The sequence below is a fragment of the Ascaphus truei genome, chromosome 13, assembly GCF_040206685.1.
Source record: "Ascaphus truei isolate aAscTru1 chromosome 13, aAscTru1.hap1, whole genome shotgun sequence".
Lineage (NCBI taxonomy): Eukaryota > Metazoa > Chordata > Amphibia > Anura > Ascaphidae > Ascaphus > Ascaphus truei.
The window spans coordinates 7,711,229-7,729,275 of record NC_134495.1 but is presented as its reverse complement, the minus strand read 5'-3'; the positions used below and the strand labels follow the sequence as shown (position 1 = coordinate 7,729,275).

Here is an 18,047-nt window from a genome sequence, read left to right as displayed (position 1 = left end):
AGGGGGGCCAGTAACGCAACATCAACACAAAATACGTGTTGAAAAGAGGTAACAGCTTCAAAACGCACTGTCTCTTTTCTCCTCGCTACTGAAGTGTTGATAAGATTGTTTCTAGCAATTAAACATTTCAGCTAAAATCAGTATCGTTACTCAACGCAGAATGGCGTGAAAAATGCAAAACCCGTGTCAACCTTAATTTCCAATTCACGCTTCACTTGATCCATCTGAAACTCCAGCTGTTCTTGGATCCGCGACACCTCCTCCTGGTTCTGCTGCGATACGGTTAGCTGCTTTGCGGTGTCAGCGTTCTATTCAGAATGAGAAGGTGAAGATTAAAGGGACAATCCCCTCCAAACACCAAAGGGAATTCATTCCAGGGGGCACGGGGGAAGATAGCTCAAAGTTTTGAGATGTTCGTTTAACGTGTTCGTGTAACAAAATTGTACTGAAAAATAAGAAAGATATCCAACTGAATAATGTTTCTACCTTTCTGAGAAGTCCGGCATGGGCGCCGATAAGTTCATTGTGCTTTTCTTTCAGTTTATTGTAACGAACTTCTGTCGCCTGTGCTTTCTCTGTGAATGACACATTCTATAAGTTATGGTGGGTAAATAAAGTGACAATCCTTCACCCCAAAGTGTACAGCAAATAAAAATCCCACGTGTGACTCGCATGTCTCAGACAGGTCTGCAACCCCGCATTTCCCCTTTATCTCCTAACATGCAGTGCTTCCACTGCAGCAAGGGATTCTGGGAAATGACATGCAAATGAGCACAGTGTGTCGCCTTTTACTTAAAATTAATTTTAACATGGAGCCCTATAAGCTTATGTCTGCCGTATTATGCCGTGATTATAGTTGCGGCATGCGTGTGTGTGATGTCACGCGGGCCTGTCACGCGCGAAACATGCACGGAGGCTGGAGGCGAAGGGAAGGCGTGGTAGTGACATCACCAGGCTCATTCACCCTCATTGGCTAAACTGCTTGCGTGAAAAAAAACAAATCCATTTGTATTTTAAAAATTGCCCGCGCGGTTGCTCTGCAGCGCTCGCACACGCTATGAGCGGCCTCATTGAAGAACACACATTTGTGCTTGCGGCGCGCACGCGGCCACTATAATCGCGGTCTTACACAGCTTTTCAGCACAGCCTGGGTTAAAGACGTGCAGAGCCAGTAATCCTACTCACACACAGCTGGCTGTTCACGTCTTTAACCCAGGCTGTGCTGAAAAGCTGTGTAATACGACAGGCATAAGCTTATAGGGGCCCATGTTAAAATGGATTTGAAGCAAAAGGTGACAGTGTGTGCTCATTTGCATGTCATTACCCAGAATCCCTGGCTGCAGTGAAAGCATTGTACGCCAAGAGATAATGGGGCAAACCGCTCACATTATGCAAAGAAACGTGCTGCTGCTCCAGTAAAGCGTTTCATAAGGCTGCGGACATGCTAGGAGCGTGCTGCGCGATCAAACACATGAAAGCTTATGCGAACGTCCATAGTGCGTGCGCGCATTGACGAGAGCAAAGCCGGAGACAAAATCTTTTGATTTTGCCGCGCAACGGCCAGGTCACGTGCGCGGTTCAGCCAATGAGGACGAACCGCTCACATGTCACAGCCACGCCTCCAAATTCCAATTAGAGCTGATCTTGGTCCCATCTCTTCTTCCCGACCCCACAGGCCACACTACCTCTGTGGCAGGCGCGGTGTGACGTCACGCGCTCCTAGCATGTCCGCAGCCTAACAGTGACCAAAGAGATGTCAGACTGCGTGGGGAAAGAAGGCAACGCTATCTGATTAAGGCAGATACAGCGAATATTTCTTTTTTTATCCCTGGCATACTAAATGAATACTCTGTTTCTGTGACCACTTACAGCACGTGTAACTGGGTGGAAAAATGTATCAAACTGAAAAGCAATTTAAGAGGGTTGTACATTGTAGAACAATAAACGTTGCTGAAATGGTAACGGGAGTTTGAATACTGGACTTTTTGCATTTCGTGGTAAACACTGAAAACCATCCACCCATGCAACCTAAAAAGGACTTTGTAATCATTGCATTTTATTGTCAGGTTTTGAAATTAAATACAGTCTAATAACTTCCCTCTGAAGGGGTCTTATTTGTAAACTCCTGTAGTGTAGTGCAGCACTTGTGTGTTTATGTGCACATTTTGCTTCTCACACACAGGTTGTAAACGGCTACTCTGTGAAGCAGTGAAATGCGTCAGGCACGTGTACAGAAAGCTGCAAACATGGCAGCTTTATTCTGCAAATAAGTGGCTATTTTCTTCTGAACAAACATGTAAGGCACCTCATATGCAGAGGTCACAAGGTCAGTACCATCCATAGGTCCAAAGAGAACCAAATGGTACTGTGTAAATCAAGGCAGGGCCAACTCCAGTCCTCAAGGGCCACCAACTGGTCAGGTTTTAAGGATATCCCTGCTTCAGCACAGGGGGCTCAATCAGTGGCTCAGTCGAAATGACGTGTTGACGGCCCTTGAGGACTGGAGTTGGCCATCCCTGGCGTAGATGTTTGGTATCAGAAAAAAAACGTTGAAGCACCGCACAGCCGAACGGAAACGGGGACAAGTTGGATAAACATTATGAGTGTTATTTAGGCCATGGACAAAAGGAGACAAAGGATTCCCCAACGCGTTTTGGAAGATTCTTTTCCTCCTTTTACCCATGCCACCCAAAAATGTCATCATTTTTATCCAGCTTGTCCCCGTCTCTGTTCGGCTGTGCGCGGCTTCAACGTTTTTCTGATACCTGCTGCTTACCCCGCTGTGGCCGATATCCCTCTGATGGGTGTGAAGATTGTGTACACAAATGCTTTGAGCCTCGCCGCTTACGCTATATGGTGTCTTATTGAAGATCATTTGCAAAGTTATATTACCCGAGACCGGGGCATTATTATTGGGAACCCCAGTTGGGTTTTCACTTTTAAGCAACAACTGGTTAGGAATGATGCAACTGTGAAGAATGCAAGACCCAATACGGTATGAATTCCCTCGTTTTACCCGAGCGGGGGCCACTACCTGAGCATCTCTTATAGGAGAGCTACTAAGCATTGGTTTCTCGTGTTTATTCTTGAGCCCCAACATACACATTTTGCTATCTGTGAAGACGTTAGGACTTCCATTTTTTATTGCCAATATGACGACCTACTTTCTACTTCTACAAAAAGCCCCTGGGTCTGGTCCTGTTCCAGCTTCTGTTTCCTGAGCTTCTCTAACTCATCTCGGAGCTGTTCATTGTCCACCAGGGCTTTCTGTTTCTGCTTGCGCTGCTCCTCCAGGTCTGACTCCAGTGTGTTAATCTGACCTTTCAGCTGCGAGATGTACCTTTGCGCCTGTTAAAAGGAGACAGAAGAGGATTACTGAAGTAATTACTGCACAATTATAAATGATCATTTGTCTCAAAACACCGATCATTCTGCCTTTAAATACACGTCAGCCACAGCAGTCCTGAATCCACAATTCATTCAAAAACCCCTTCAGCTTACATCTGTGTCGCCCCATAGGCAGATGTCTGAAAGCGTTCCCTAAGAGCTGCTCCACTCTGCACAGAACCAGCATGCTAAGGGTTAACACCTGGAATTGCTTGCTGCCCTGCGTTGTCGGCCTCGCCCTCTAGTGTTTACCAGCTGAATTCCTTTAGAACCCTCTCAGCCTACATCGGTGTCGCCCCAAACGTGGACAGCTGAAGGGCAGCCAAAGGGTGTCAGCCGTTTGGTGCCCGGTTACTGGGTTGGGTAAAGTCTTCTAACACAGCACATTGCAGGCCTATCCTACCTCTTCTAAGGCTGCGCTCATAGTGCCGGCGATAGCGACGTCAAAACAAATGCATTGTCGCCGTCGCGACAGCTGCTCTGCGTTGTCAGCCTCGCTCTCTGCAGTGTTTACCAGCTGAATTCATTTAGAACCCTTTCAGCCTGCATCGGTGTCACCCAAAACGTGGCAAGCTGAAGGTCAGCCAAAGGGTGTCAGCCATTTGGTGCCTGGTTACTGGGTTGGGTAAAGTCTTCTAACACAGCACATTGTAGGCCTATCCTACCTCTTCTAAGACAGTTTTAACCTTGTCTGTAACAGTTACACATGCCCATAATCATCTATTATCTCTAACCGTCCATAAAAAGGTCTGTAAATTGAACGCATTACCAGCGTTCATTTATTATTTATAAAATATTTTATCAAGAAGTAATACATTTAGAGTTTCCTCTCGTTTTCAAGTACAGTATGTCCTGGGCACAGAGTTAGGATGACAATACATGGTCACATTAAATGAACAGGGTTATATATTATTTAAAGACATTGCATGAACACATTTAAATGTAATGTAAACATGTATCCTTATAACGCTGTGCCCAGGACATACTTGAAAATGAGGTAAATCAATGAATTATTTCCTGGTAACACATTCTGGGGTTTAACATGTTAAAAACAGAAATGCACGGAGATAAAATGTAGAACAATATAAGGCAGCAGAGTAAAGATTATATTAGGAAGCTACATTTTAAATCCAAGATTAATCAATTTATGAATATCCATCTTTAAAGGGAGCTTCCTGAGAGGTCTGTGGCTGGAGAACAGTTCAAATGTTATTGGTGGTCAGAGAATCCCAACCTTCAGTTCTAATTGGTGGTCAGAGAATCCCAACCTTCAGTTCTAATTGGTGGTCAGAGAATCCCAACCTTCAGTTCTAATTGGTGGTCAGAGAATCCCAACCTCCAGTTCTAATTGGTGGTCAGAGAATCCCAACCTCCAGTTCTAATTGGTGGTCAGAGAATCCCAACCTCCAGTTCTAATTGGTGGTCAGAGAATCCCAACCTTCAGTTCTAATTGGTGGTCAGAGAATCCCAACCTCCAGTCTGCCTAGCAAGGTAAACAGGTCTTCCTAATAAGCTTGCGATGAAGCCTCCAAGGTCTTCAAATCCAATGAGTTTCAGGTTAAGATCTCACCTCCAACTTGATTTTTTGCAGCTCTTCCCGGAGTAATTCAATTTCTTTCTTCAGATTTTCAATTTGAAGATCCCTACACATAAAATGTACTTATCAGACATGCTCAGTCAACAGCTTTTTGCGTTTTTAGTGAACAAATAAATCATTTGTACCTGTCATCTTTCACAAGGCCATTTGGAGGACCAAAGGTTTGATGAAAAATGTCTTCCACAACCTGGGGGAGGGGGGGGAAAAAAGGGACATTTAAACAGGCAAGGTTTTTGTAATTTTAGGTATGAAGCAGGGGGTCTACACAGCTGAACCTCATTAATTTCAGCTAGGGGGACCCCTACGCCCCGAGATACTTCCCTCTGAATGTGCGTCCGGTTCCTGAAGCAGGCGTACGTTTAAAGTTTCCGCGTCACAGTAGGAAGCTGCGACGGATGATGTTGCGACTTCCTATCGTCTCCCGTGACACAGGAGATTTAAACCTCCACATTGATCACCCAGGCGGGGGATGCTGCTGGCAGCACCTTCGGAAGTATCTCAGGAAGCAAGGGGTCCCCGGAGCTGAAATCAACGCGGTCCTGCTGCAGAGACCCCCTGCTTCATACCTGGAGGGGGAGGGTCAGAGTCAAAACACATCGTAGGCAGAACGCCACCTTTACCTTGGCCGTCCCACACATTCTTGCCCATAGTTAATTACTCCGAGCGCACATTGCTCAGGACGTCCCAAGGACAATAGTCTGAAAACCTGGGATTCATCATTAAATCGCCATAAGTACACATCCCCTCTGCAGCATTACACGGGATAAAGCAAAGTACAGGCACACAACAAGATTTACACCCATACTTCAGTGGGGGAATATCTACAATTTCCTGGCGCCGTAATCATTGGGAGATGTAACCCTTAAAGTAGTGATTCCCCCAGAAGCTTTACGCATATAATGTTAGTGTTTTTGCAGTGAGCACCTCCCCCTCTTTTAATACAAATGATATATACATATATATTTTTGTTATAAATCCCGATATCCCCAATCTTTGGCCTCGGCGGTCACCATGGTAACGAGAGCTCAACGTTAACCTCCCGGACACTTCATATTTCAAAAGCACCTTAAAGGAGCATTGGATTTTATAATGAAAGACGGCGCTGGAAAGGGCAAGGGGAGCTCTCATAACAAAAACAAGGTGTGTATAGACACACTATTCTGATACTGCAGGGGTGGCCAACTCCAGTCCTCAAGGGCCACCCACAGGCCAGGTTATTCCTGCTTCAGCACAAGTAGCTCAGTCAGTTGCTCAGTCATTGACTGAGACACTTGTGCTGAAGCAGGGATATCCGTAAGACCTGGCAAGTTGGTGGCCCTTGAGGACTGAAGTTGGCCAAACCTGTGATACTGTATGTCAGGCATATGTACTAGGCAGATTTGGGGACCGGTCTGAGACACATGAACGTGATCTTAAGTGTTTATCATTACTACACTGAGCGCTCATACACACGATTCAGTGCATTTTAACCACCTCGTGTGTCATGATCATACACCATGCAGCCACACCTGAGAACAATCTTTAGATGAATCGGTTAAGTTCAAAACACAAAAACTCCAGGTTTAAGTCACCTGCTCTTCCACGGGTTGGGCTGCGCTGATCTCCACCAGCGCCTCTGGCTCTTCCTCTTCCGGGGTCTCGTTGGGTATGACCACCACTGGTTTGACATGCTCCGCCAAGGCCGAGGCTCGCAAAAAGTTGGGTGGATTCTGTCAATATGAATCGAAAAGTAAAATAAATGAACGGTTAACAAGAACATCGGTATTCCCAAGTAATGTATGCCAACACTACGCACAACCAAAGGATTCACTTGGATGCACATTAATGAGGCTGTATTCAATAGAGAAAAGGTAATCCAAACCATTTATAAACCGGTCACTGTCTCAGTCCCCCACTGGGTCTTAATAAGAAAGCGACGGTCTCTTATGTCCGGAAACATTGTCATTGAATATGGAGGGTACATAACGCGGCCTTCTCGTTTTGTACTTTTTATGTTTTGATCAGCGGTGGATTTGAAAATCCGCCGCCACGAGGCACTTCGCTGTGTCGCCGCCTCCCCGCCATTTCCTTTGGAATCCCAGCGTCAAATGACGTGGCGGACGTTATCAACGTGGCGGTGTGTCGCGTTTCCATGTTAATGCGACATCATGGTGTCACTTCGCCATGGCAACGAGACGCTGTGTGACGTCACGTTGGGATGTCCGCGGTGTCATTTGACGCTGGGATTCCAAAAGGAGATGGAAGGCGGTAGCGACACCGCTAAATGCATTCCCATTAGGTCCGACAGCGCGGCAAATGCATATGGGGGCGGACATTTTGGCCGCCCTAGTCCTGGGCCTAATGGAAAATCAGCCACTGGTTTTGATGTCATTAAAGGAACTGCTTGGACATAGAGAGCGTGCAGAGGAGCGTGCAGTTTGTACAAGGTTTCGCTGACGTTGGCGGTGACCACCGGTCTCACTTGCACCCACTGGCACCGGGGTGAGGAAGGGCAGCTACCATATTGTTTTCTACTTATTGGGTCTTGATAAAGGTAATGGTAGGGGAGAGAAATGTTGGCCGGGGGACAGTTATAAACAACGCGGTAAACCTGTTCCACGCCCACTGAAATCCCCCATCAATAAATTCATTTAAACGGAATGTTAAGAAAACATTTGCATTATTCACAAGTACGTCTCCGCAGGTGATATTATTCATAACTAATGTAAAAATCAACTTCTCCAATGCCGCCAGTGTTCTGCGCTGCACTAACTGAACTCTAGCTCCCTAAGTGACCACTGCAAGTTTAAAAGTTACACATAACTATTAGCGAATACTTACGTCAGGCAGCCGGGGAATCTGAATAAGTCGCTTGAAATACAGCATGTCAGAAGCTCGTTTGAAGAAGGTTTTCAGACTGCAGAGCATCAGAGAAAGTGGATAAAATACATACACGTCACGTGGTAAAATTATAATCCTCCAAATAACCCGCGCTTACCTGTGAAACTGCTCGTGGAATCTGTCTCTGTGCCCCTGTAAGGTATCAGCAGGTAGACCTGGAGTTAAAGAGAATTAGATTTCATTTTTGGTGCTCCAGAGTTTTAATACAAGCTCCGTAAATCTGCCTTATTAGGTTGCCTCCCTATTAGCTTGCACACTGAGGGTTGGCAAAGGTGGGATATCTAAAAAAAAGTGGGGGGGGGGGGGGAGCAGAAATTTCACAAAATGGCTTTTTGCATTACTACCAACCACCACATAAGGAACTACATTTAACAGAGCCAATTCGTCAATTAGTTACCAGATTTGTTAGTCATCAGAGCTGGCATTAAGAATCATGTCTTTACTTGCCGTTACTTACCAACTCCAATCCCAGCTTGAAACATGCCACTGAATCGGCCCTCACTATATGGGATGATATACTACACCTATATGATAAAGGACAAGACGTGGCCCTCATACCTCGACCTGTTGGCAGCATGTGACACTCTTAATCATAACATGATCGTCACTAGAATGAAGGAAGTGGCTGGTCTTGGCGACACTGTACTTGACTGGACCATCTCATTCTAGAAAGACTAGACGCAATCCACCCATATGGAACATATACCACAGTTACATGTGGTGTACCACAAGGCTCATCGCTTCCCACCTCCTGTTCAACATCTGCATTAAACCTTTGGCAGACCTCATTAGAGCAAGAGGACAGACTCCATATTTATGCTGATGACACTCATATACATTAACCATAAGGAACAAGCCAATTCGCTTACTCGATATCATCCAATAATGGATGACTTCTAACCTACCTTCAACCTTACCCTGATAAGACTGAAACAATGATTCTATAAGCAAAGGACCACTCTACCAATAAACAAGTGTCAAAAGCTCAGGAACACAGCCCTTCGATAGGTTCATTACAAAAAAATAAAAATAAAAAAAAAGTAGGAGTCATCCTGAATGACCAAGCCACCCTCACAGCCCAAGCCACCCTCACAGCCCAAGCCACCCTCACAGCCCAAGCCACCCTCACAGCCCAAGCCACCCTCACAGCCCAAGCCACCCTCACAGCCCAAGCCACCCTCACAGCCCAAGCCACCCTCACAGCCCAAGCCACCCTCACAGCCCAAGCCACCCTCACAGCCCAAGCCACCCTCACAGCCCAAGCCACCCTCACATCCCAAGCCACCCTCACATCCCAAGCCAACTCCACAGCTAAATCTTCAGTCAATGCTCTGAGAATGATAAAGATGATTGCACATCTCCTGACAAAACAGACCTCATCCCCCTCAGAGTCACCCTGTTTTTTCCTCGACTAGACAGTAATAACTCTACATAGGAATGCCGACCTACCGCCATTTTTCTACTCGCCATACGATCCAGAACTCCGCAGCCAGACTTACCGGTGGCACCAGGAAGTTCGACCATATGATCCCTCAAATAAGAAAACTTTTTTTCCACCAAGCAAAGAGCAACGTCTAAACTCATCACTATGGTACTCGGGCGCTCCATGACACTGGACCCCTCCACCTTCAAACAATATTGTTTGTTACTGACGTCACGAAACGCGTAGGGTGGACTTTTTTCTCTGGCAGAGACACTTTGGCTTCCCCCCTGATAGCCCGTTCCTCTTTTGCCCGTGGCTTTGGCTGTCTGAGCCCCTAGCAGCTGCGTGTGCCCTTCCCACATCCTGGCTACCAGTGGTGACGTCAGCGTATATCGCGAGACCTTCTGGTCTGCGTGACTATCCCTGGGAGTCCTTCGGCGGCACTGAGCCTGGGCGGCTTCCTATCCTAGAGCTCATCAGCGTTGAAGACAGGTGTGGTGGCTGGCGGCGTGGAGCCTCAGCGTCTGGGCTTCCTAACTGTGCAGGATTCACAGGCGATCGAGCGGTATCATCTTCCCTCCAGGCACCGGAGCGTTCAGTGGTTTTGAGCTACAGGTTTATAATTATTGGCTTTGCTGTAAGTAGGGTTTCAATTTTAGCCCCTTTGGATGCCATCACTTTAAATAGTGGTTTTTGCCCAACTTACATATGTTTGTTGTTTTATAATATTTAATTCTTTTATTAAATTGCTGTCTATTATAGCTTACTTTATATCAGTGATTTGTTATTTGTTGCACTATGATCTTTTCTTTTTCTCGTTCATGTTGTTGTCTTACATGTTTGTTTGTTTGAGATTACTTTGAGGACACTTCCCTGGAATTCATCCCAGCCGTCTAGATTGGACTATATTTGGTCAGAACTTTATTTCTTTAAGGCGCCGGTTCATCTGCTTTCAGCTTTGCATGGTCACCAAACTAACCAGTCGTCTCCCATACAGCTGGTACTTTTGCACCTTACTTTGCTTCAAATAAGCAGATTGCAAGCAAGTTTAATGATGTACGGACAATACTTCCAACAATAATTGTTCTATTCGCAATATTGAAAAAGCAAATGTGTGTTGCCAACGAAACACAGAAAACTATTAGCAAGAATATGGGAATAGCTGCTAATGGAGACTTACATGAATGGAGTTTAAACATCAGCTTGACTGTGTAGTGATAAAGATGGCTGCAGTCTTGAATCACCTGAATAAGAGGAGCGAGTTTGCACTGCCCTGCAGACATCTGAGACACGGCTATGGAAGTGTTCAGCTGCCTGGTTACTGAAAAAGAAAAGCTTCATTGTTTAACAAAATGCATTGTTCTGTGCATATTGCTTACAATGCAAACGGCAGGATGCTAAAAGTAACTGCTCCCCCCCCCCCCTCCTTGATTTCAGCTCCAGGGACCCCCCTGGTTCTCAAAATACATACCAGTAGAATTAACAACATAACGTAGTAACTTTGAGGGGATAGGAGGGATAGGAGGGGGAGATTTAAACTGCCGTCCAATAGGAAGCTGCAACTGACTTCCTATTGGCCTGCGGTTTGGTGGCCATTTTGTTTCTATACCTGGTAACTTCACCAGTAAGTGTCTCAGGAAGCAGGGAGTCACTGGAGCACATAAAGTTCTCATTCAGTAAGAAAGAATTAAAAAAAGGGAGCGGCGCTGCTTAAGGCTGCGTCCCCCGTGCCGCAGACCGCGCTCATGCTTGAGAATTGTGACGTCACCAACTCTACAAGCATGAGCGTTCTGCAAATTTCCTGTAAGCGTGAGCGGGGGCGTGGCCAAAACACGGACTGTCGCCGATTGGCTGAGGAGGTCATGTAACCCCTCAAAGCGCCTCAAAGTCAATTTAATGTGTCTCGGCAAGCGCCCGTGAGTGTACGTGCACGCTCACGAGCACGCGCCACGTAAGCATGGCCGGACAAATGAAAATAGATTGTGCTGACCGCGCCAAGAGCGGTCAGCGGTAGCATGGACGCAGCCTTACGTTTCACCGCTTTCAGGCCATAAACCACCATGAATGCAGTAACAGTATAGCCCAAGTTATGAATGGTGCTGGTGATTTTAAATGCTCTTGTATCTGCAGAACAATTCTATTGCAAAAAAAAACAAATCTGATACGGCTTTTAACACAGATTTGTTTAATTTTTAATTACAGGATTGAAGCAGGGGGTCTCCAGAGCTGAACTGCTTTAATGTCAATGCCGGGGACCCCCCGATTCCAGAGATACATACCTCTGTAGGTGCTGCCGTATCCCTGTGAAGTTTAAATGTCCCGGTCACATTGGCCAATAGGAAGCTGCAACAGATGATCTCACGGCTTCCTATTGGCCCGTGTAATGTGGGACATTTAAATGCCGCCATTATGTTAGGCACACAGTTTCTTTGGCTACAGATACCGACACCCTTGCGGAAACAAGTATCTCTGGAAGCAGGGGGTCCCCAGAGCCAACATTAACACAGTTCAGCTCCGGAGACCCTCTGCTTTAATCCTGCAAATTAAATGTATAAATATTTAAAACACAATGCAGCCTATTCTGCTGATTTAAAGGACCCTCAAAACAACACAGTTTTGGAGATGGAGCTTTCTTGTTCCGCGATACAACCCGGTGAACACTGCCTCCTCCAGAAATATCTTGGTAACTGCAATAATAAGCCAAGGGGAGTACAATTGTACACGTCACAAGGCTGCTGAGCTCACCTGTACACTCCCTCTAGCGGTGAGAAATAGGAGCTTGTGCCAGCCTGACGTAAACAAAAGGGGCCAGCCAATGGCTTAATAATGCCTAAGCATTTAGATAATCATCAGATCGCTTAATAACAAGCAAAGCACGACAAAATAAGCATCATTCCAATAGCCTGTATTGGCAGGAGGTTTACTATAATCCATCTGCTAAGCTAGCATTAGTTGCACAGTTACTTTCAAATATATAAAAGATTTCAACAAAGTACAAGAGGGCGGCGTATTGCAGAGAAAGAGAAGAGCTCGAACAAGAGGTTGTTCTCTGACGCTGGGAGCCTCGGGGGGGAAATGTGAGGAAGGACTTCTTCATGGAAAGGGTGGTGGATCCATGGAATAGCATCCCAGCAGAGGTGGTAGGGGGATTCAAACATGCTTAGGATAGACACAAGGCTAAATCCTAAACACAAAAGAAAACCCCAAGGGTCAGATAGGGTCTGAAGTTTTACAGCAGATAAGATGGGCAGATTAGGTTGGGCAACGTGGCTCTTCTCTTCCGTCACATTCTGTGTTCCCACGTGGCACGTGGTCTGTGGTTACTCGGGGCTTTAGATGCTCTGCACTAAGTTCCATTTGGAAACTGGATTCTTGAAATGAAAAGAAAACTGCGCGCGAATGGTCTTTATTGTGGTCGATTAACGAGCATTTCCCCGTGCTGCAGGGCGTTCTCTCGGAGAGTCGGGCAAAGTTGCTGCGTTTATTCTCACAATATGTAAAGCAGCAATCCCATTCCCCCCGTAAAGTCGGAATCCACTGGAGTTGAACTGCGCTATTTCTAGCGGCAGGTACAGCCCGGATCTCCAGATAAATTACCTTTCTTTTTTTTACATGTATTAGGCAAGAAGAGCAAAGGAGCACTGCTGACAAGAAGATCAAAAAAGGAATGAAGGAAAAAATAATGGGCACAACTCCAGACTAAAAACTGAGGGTATTTATTCCATGAACTCACAGGGACATAAACACAGCCCACGCACCAACGCGTTTCGTCCTGTGGGACTTTATCAAGGTGTGATAACTGAGTCTACACTGATATTGCGCGTCAGTCTTTACATCACTCTACATTTTTTTTAAAAATGTGCAGGTAAAATAAAAGCAAAATCAAAGATGGTTACGAGGGCTGTCTAACTGGAAGCCGTCATACTCTGATGGCATTAGGGCTGCCTCTTTGGCCTGTGTGCGTGAAGCTTGAATAGTAGCCATACAAATTTTCCAAAAGGGATCAAAAACCCTGCCACATAAAAAGGGGACGCTCAGGAACAGGGAGGTTGCTGCACCAGAGGCAGAGCTGCCAATCATTTCTCCGCTTTCTGTTGCATCCCACAATACACTGCATAGTGCTGTGCAGTGCATTGTGGGGCGACAGCCTGCAGAGTGGCGCTCGACACCTCTGACTCAAACTGGTTCATTTGTTTACCAACCAGTTGCAAGAAATGCACGGATATTTCACTTACCAGCCTCAGCAAGTTTGAGTTCACTATCCATATAATCAAACATCTCCACTGTGAGCTGAAATCTAGACAAATACAGGAATTACCCAGATTAATACAAATAATGCCCAACGCAGCATTCAGAAATTTCCAAACGCAGAGTGCGCCGGCAATGCGTGTACAGCGTATACGCCAATATGAGGCTAATTATATGTTCTATCAGCTTGGAAGGGCAACAACAACATACATGTTATTGACATCTGTGCCAGCTGCTTTCTCCAGGACGTCATCGGTCACTTCAAGGTTTGGTGGAAACACAGGATGCTTCAAAAGAAGAAATAAATAACACGCCAGATGTTTCTAAGTGTCTTGCTTGGAAAACGCTTTAAACAAACAAAAAAAAACCCACACACAACATACCTTTACGTGAAAGCTTATCTTATTAAGCAACAGTTTCGCATAAATAATCACGAGCTGCCCGTATCGGTCGTGTAAATGTCCCTAGAAAAAAAAGTTTAAACATACAGTAGTTCAGAAAAAATATATACCTTTCACATAGCGCTTTTAATTGCAGCCGTTAATCTGTACCCCGCAGAGTTCTGCAGAGCGTCGCGGCCCACTCTCCCCTGCAGAACAGCTCTATATATGTTGACTAACATTATCAGAACAGAAAATATGTTGACATGGCAGTGTATTTTTTTTTATTACATTTGATTTTTTTCTAGCAACTTTGACGAGGGTCTATTTTTATTAAATGTTTCCAAGGCTAAATTAAAGGTGTAAACCCACAGTTGGCTCATTGAATTTCTTAGGGCCCTCAGAATGGGGAAGTGTTTGCCATTCAAGTGTTTTATTTCCCATTATTCCCCCCCCCCCCTCGCTGATCACAGTGACCTCACACAGTGACCTCACACAGTGACCTCACACAGTGACCTCACACAGTGACCTCACACAGTGACCTCACACAGTGACCTCACACAGTGACCTCACACAGGGAGCAGGCAGAGGAAATCACACCCCTCCTAAGTCTCCCTTTAACAAATACATTTCAATTACTTATTGGTGTCAAATTTGGATTACAGTTTTTTTTTTTAATGAATAAATTACCCAGACAAGACCCCAGAAACAGGTCAGTGGAATTAGTTCACTTTGGTCCTATAAGCAAGTTCTCCCTTAAAGCTACAGACCAAGTAATATCCTACATTTGTGTTTTTTTTAAATAAAATCAGTTCCTTACTATGAGAAAATACTTGTAGCAGTTTGGTTCGTTTTTTTAAAACAACTCTGAATTACCTTTTTAATTATAATGTAACAAGCATTTTTGTTTCTATAGCAATTTACAAAGTCACAGTTACCGAGTCACTATTCCTCTGCAGCCATTTAGTGAACCCCCCTAGCGGAATCTTCGACAATCGATCACAGGAGAACGGATCGAAACGGCAACTTAGCTAATTACTTATAGTGTGGATTGGAATGATGCACATATTAAAGGGAGGGAGAGGGGAGAGATGGGAACAGCAGCTTGGACTGCTGCTTTATAAAGGATCGCCCCCCACCAAATCACTCTTCCTCACACGTGGTTTATACTCACCCATATCTCGCCTAGCTCCCGGATATTACTACGGTATCTTTGACAATCTGGCAGAACCTAGAATTCAAGAGAGAGTAATGAGAAGTACGATCCATGGTCAATATTACAGAAATCCCAGCAGCTGGGCACATCCTTTAATGACTATGTAACTACACTATTGCAGTATTTCTCTCACAAGGAACTACTATTGCCAGGTGCAAAAGGGCTTAAAAAATCCCGTTGCTAAGGTAACCTTATCAATGGTTTATTAATATTTAACTTACTTTGAAACTGAAATTAAATACAGAACTAGTACTAAAGTTTGCATTTGTATTTACCATTACAGGGTCAAAATAACACTATAATCACATGCAAATGTAATTTTCTATATTTCTGTTACTTTAAATGTCATGCCAAATACAGTTCCTGTGAGGAACAGAGCAGGTTAGTCTGGGAAACCTTTGGGTGACACAAAAAACGCCTAAAAAAACATTGTCTGTAACCATTAGGAGCAGATTCACCAAGTTCTGATGCATGTCATCACAGCGCGATCCCACAAGATCTGCCATTCAAGTCAATGGCAGTTAACATGGGACCCTGGTGCAATACCTGGTATCAGAGATCAGTGAATGTCTGCATTAGTCTTCATACGAAGGGAATCACTTACATTTGGATGCCCATCTCGAAGAACCTTATGCAGGACATGGCAGAACTTCCAGCTCAGGATGGAGCTGCTGGGCAGAGGAAGGCCGATGGCGTATGACCAAAACGTAAACGCTCCTTTTTCATGGTGAGTGCCCAAAATAATTCCTTTAACGTTGTTAAGAAAAACTATAAAACACTAAGCTAAAACCTGACACACAAAACACTGCGCCCGTTCAGAAGAAATCAGAAATAATGACCCGCGACTGATACAACAGGTTGAGATCACGTTATACAAAATAATGTCACAGTTCAGCAGTTGTGAGCCTCCATCTGCTGTTATTACATCAGCAATGACATCATTAAACCATTACTCTCTTTGGAAAGGCATCCAACATAGCTATGCATTTAATTGATTTGAAATATAGTTGGTAGATATTGTATGAACCAGGGGATCTCCTGGTACAGAGCCGCTGCCTTCGTACCACTGGGAGCTTCCTGGTTCGGGAGAAGTTAACTTCTAATTTGCTGGGATTTTCAGGAGCTTACAATGGAAGCAAAAACAAACCTATCAAGGCAACCAACGCATGAGGTCAGTGATTCCGATTTCAGACAGGAAGCTACCCGGAATCCATCCTGAGTGCAAAAGCTCTTAAATAATACATTTTCTCTGGAACGAGGGAATGGCGGGTGGAGGGTATTTCTGGAAACAGGACACAGTGTTACACTACGAGAGCCCTAATTGAGGTCCGTCAAAAAAGAGGGAAGATGGCTTACATTTTTGTGGTACATACACTCCAAATGAGTCATACCAGAAGCAAGACACAACCCTACTATGCTTAAAAGATGCATCGTGACTGATCCGTGTTAATATACGTCAGCAACAAAAAGGTTCCGCAATAAACCACCTACAGAGATATGTAACAGGGAACATTACACGATATAGGTCACCGATCCAACCTTTTACCATCATGCGTTGGCAGCACAGTATAGTTTTCTTACATACAGCCATCTGTTTTAGAGCGATTCAAAAGTAGTTGCACTGTGTACAATTTCAGGGAAGCCTGATCCGCATAAATGTTCTTGGTCCCAATTTGGAATCCTTTTCCATATGATTTTCTCTCTGTCTTTTTTCTTTAATGACATTGAAGTATAGGTTTGGAAATGAAGTTGCAATAATTCATAGCTCTCTATAACATCCTACTCGGATGGACTGGATACAATATGCAAATCAATAATAAGAAAGAATCCGGTCCCCCTGTGTACAAGTCAATGAGAGAGAAAGAGCCCTAATGGAATTAACTTGTTTTTCAGTCTACTGGACCGTGAGCCACCTCTGCTGAAGTAGGGATATTCTTAAAACCTGACCTGGTGGTGGTGGGGGGGTGGGGGGGGGAGGTTTGGGGTCTTGAGGACTGGAATTAAGCCCCGCTACTCTGATACAGTATCATCGCTGGCAGAGAGAAGCGCTTTGCCTGCAATAGCTGCATTTATTCGGTTAGTTATCAGTGCAGATACATTTAGGAAAGGGCTCATACAAGGACTTGTCATCCCCTCCTGCTGAGCACAGAGTACGGATGGAGCATTGTTTAAAAAGGATACTGCGGACGTGTTTTTCTTTCACCGGAGCTTCCTGTGCATTGATAGCTTTGCTGATGCTGACGGCCTGTGAAAAATAAATAAATGATAAGCATGTTTACATTTCTTTAGATTTACCCAGTTTGCTTCATACAACTGCTCGCGGCGTGCACACGCGGCGTGCACACGCGAAGAGACTTGTGATGTTTGGAGAGTTCAGGGTGCTTTACGATTTCAGCTCCTCTTGCTGATCCATTGATAGTTATAATATACCATGAATCTACATTTCTCCAGGAATAATCCAGATGCACCAACTTTGTGCTTCTTCTCTATCCGATATCCATTTTAATGTTACTCCTTCACTACATGTACACACACCGGTAAATGCATAGACTATAAGAGGACACATAAATTAAGCATCAATGTACTAAGATTTTACAGGAAGCTCCCAGAACCCAAAGCCTTGATTCATAGATTTGCAATAAAAGTGAAAAACCAAATGCTTCATTACTAATGGTAAGGACCATTACACCTGGCACAGGTGTGCAGGTGCGGGCTTTAATCCTATGGATATAAGAGGGGAATTGAAGGGCGAGCGACATGTGGTTACTTTGAAATGCAGATGTCACAGATTAGCAAATCTGATGTGTCATTTGTAAGCAAGCAGCAAAAGCAAACAAGGAGGCAGGTTAGCACACCTTCCAAATAACAAAGCATGGATATAAATAGCAAATGTCAATAGGTAATGTGGCGTACACA

The 18,047-nt window shown here is 44.8% G+C and overlaps 1 protein-coding gene across 2 annotated transcripts in view; it reads right to left on the bottom strand.

Moving 5' to 3' along the window:
* Positions 1–18,047, bottom strand: part of HIP1R (huntingtin interacting protein 1 related) — a 59,953-nt gene that overhangs the window by 26,684 nt on the left and 15,222 nt on the right. For both annotated transcript variants that reach the window (XM_075568283.1, XM_075568284.1), the window contains exons 2-16: positions 17,313–17,376; positions 15,736–15,878; positions 15,090–15,146; positions 13,919–13,999; positions 13,746–13,822; positions 13,523–13,584; positions 10,468–10,608; positions 7,962–8,019; positions 7,805–7,880; positions 6,556–6,693; positions 5,110–5,171; positions 4,958–5,030; positions 3,165–3,348; positions 487–575; positions 192–308 (exon numbers count right to left, since the gene is read on the bottom strand). In XM_075568283.1, coding sequence (XP_075424398.1) covers positions 192–308; positions 487–575; positions 3,165–3,348; positions 4,958–5,030; positions 5,110–5,171; positions 6,556–6,693; positions 7,805–7,880; positions 7,962–8,019; positions 10,468–10,608; positions 13,523–13,584; positions 13,746–13,822; positions 13,919–13,999; positions 15,090–15,146; positions 15,736–15,878; positions 17,313–17,376 — 1,422 coding nt within the window. The remainder of the gene's footprint in view (positions 1–191; positions 309–486; positions 576–3,164; positions 3,349–4,957; positions 5,031–5,109; positions 5,172–6,555; positions 6,694–7,804; positions 7,881–7,961; positions 8,020–10,467; positions 10,609–13,522; positions 13,585–13,745; positions 13,823–13,918; positions 14,000–15,089; positions 15,147–15,735; positions 15,879–17,312; positions 17,377–18,047) is intronic.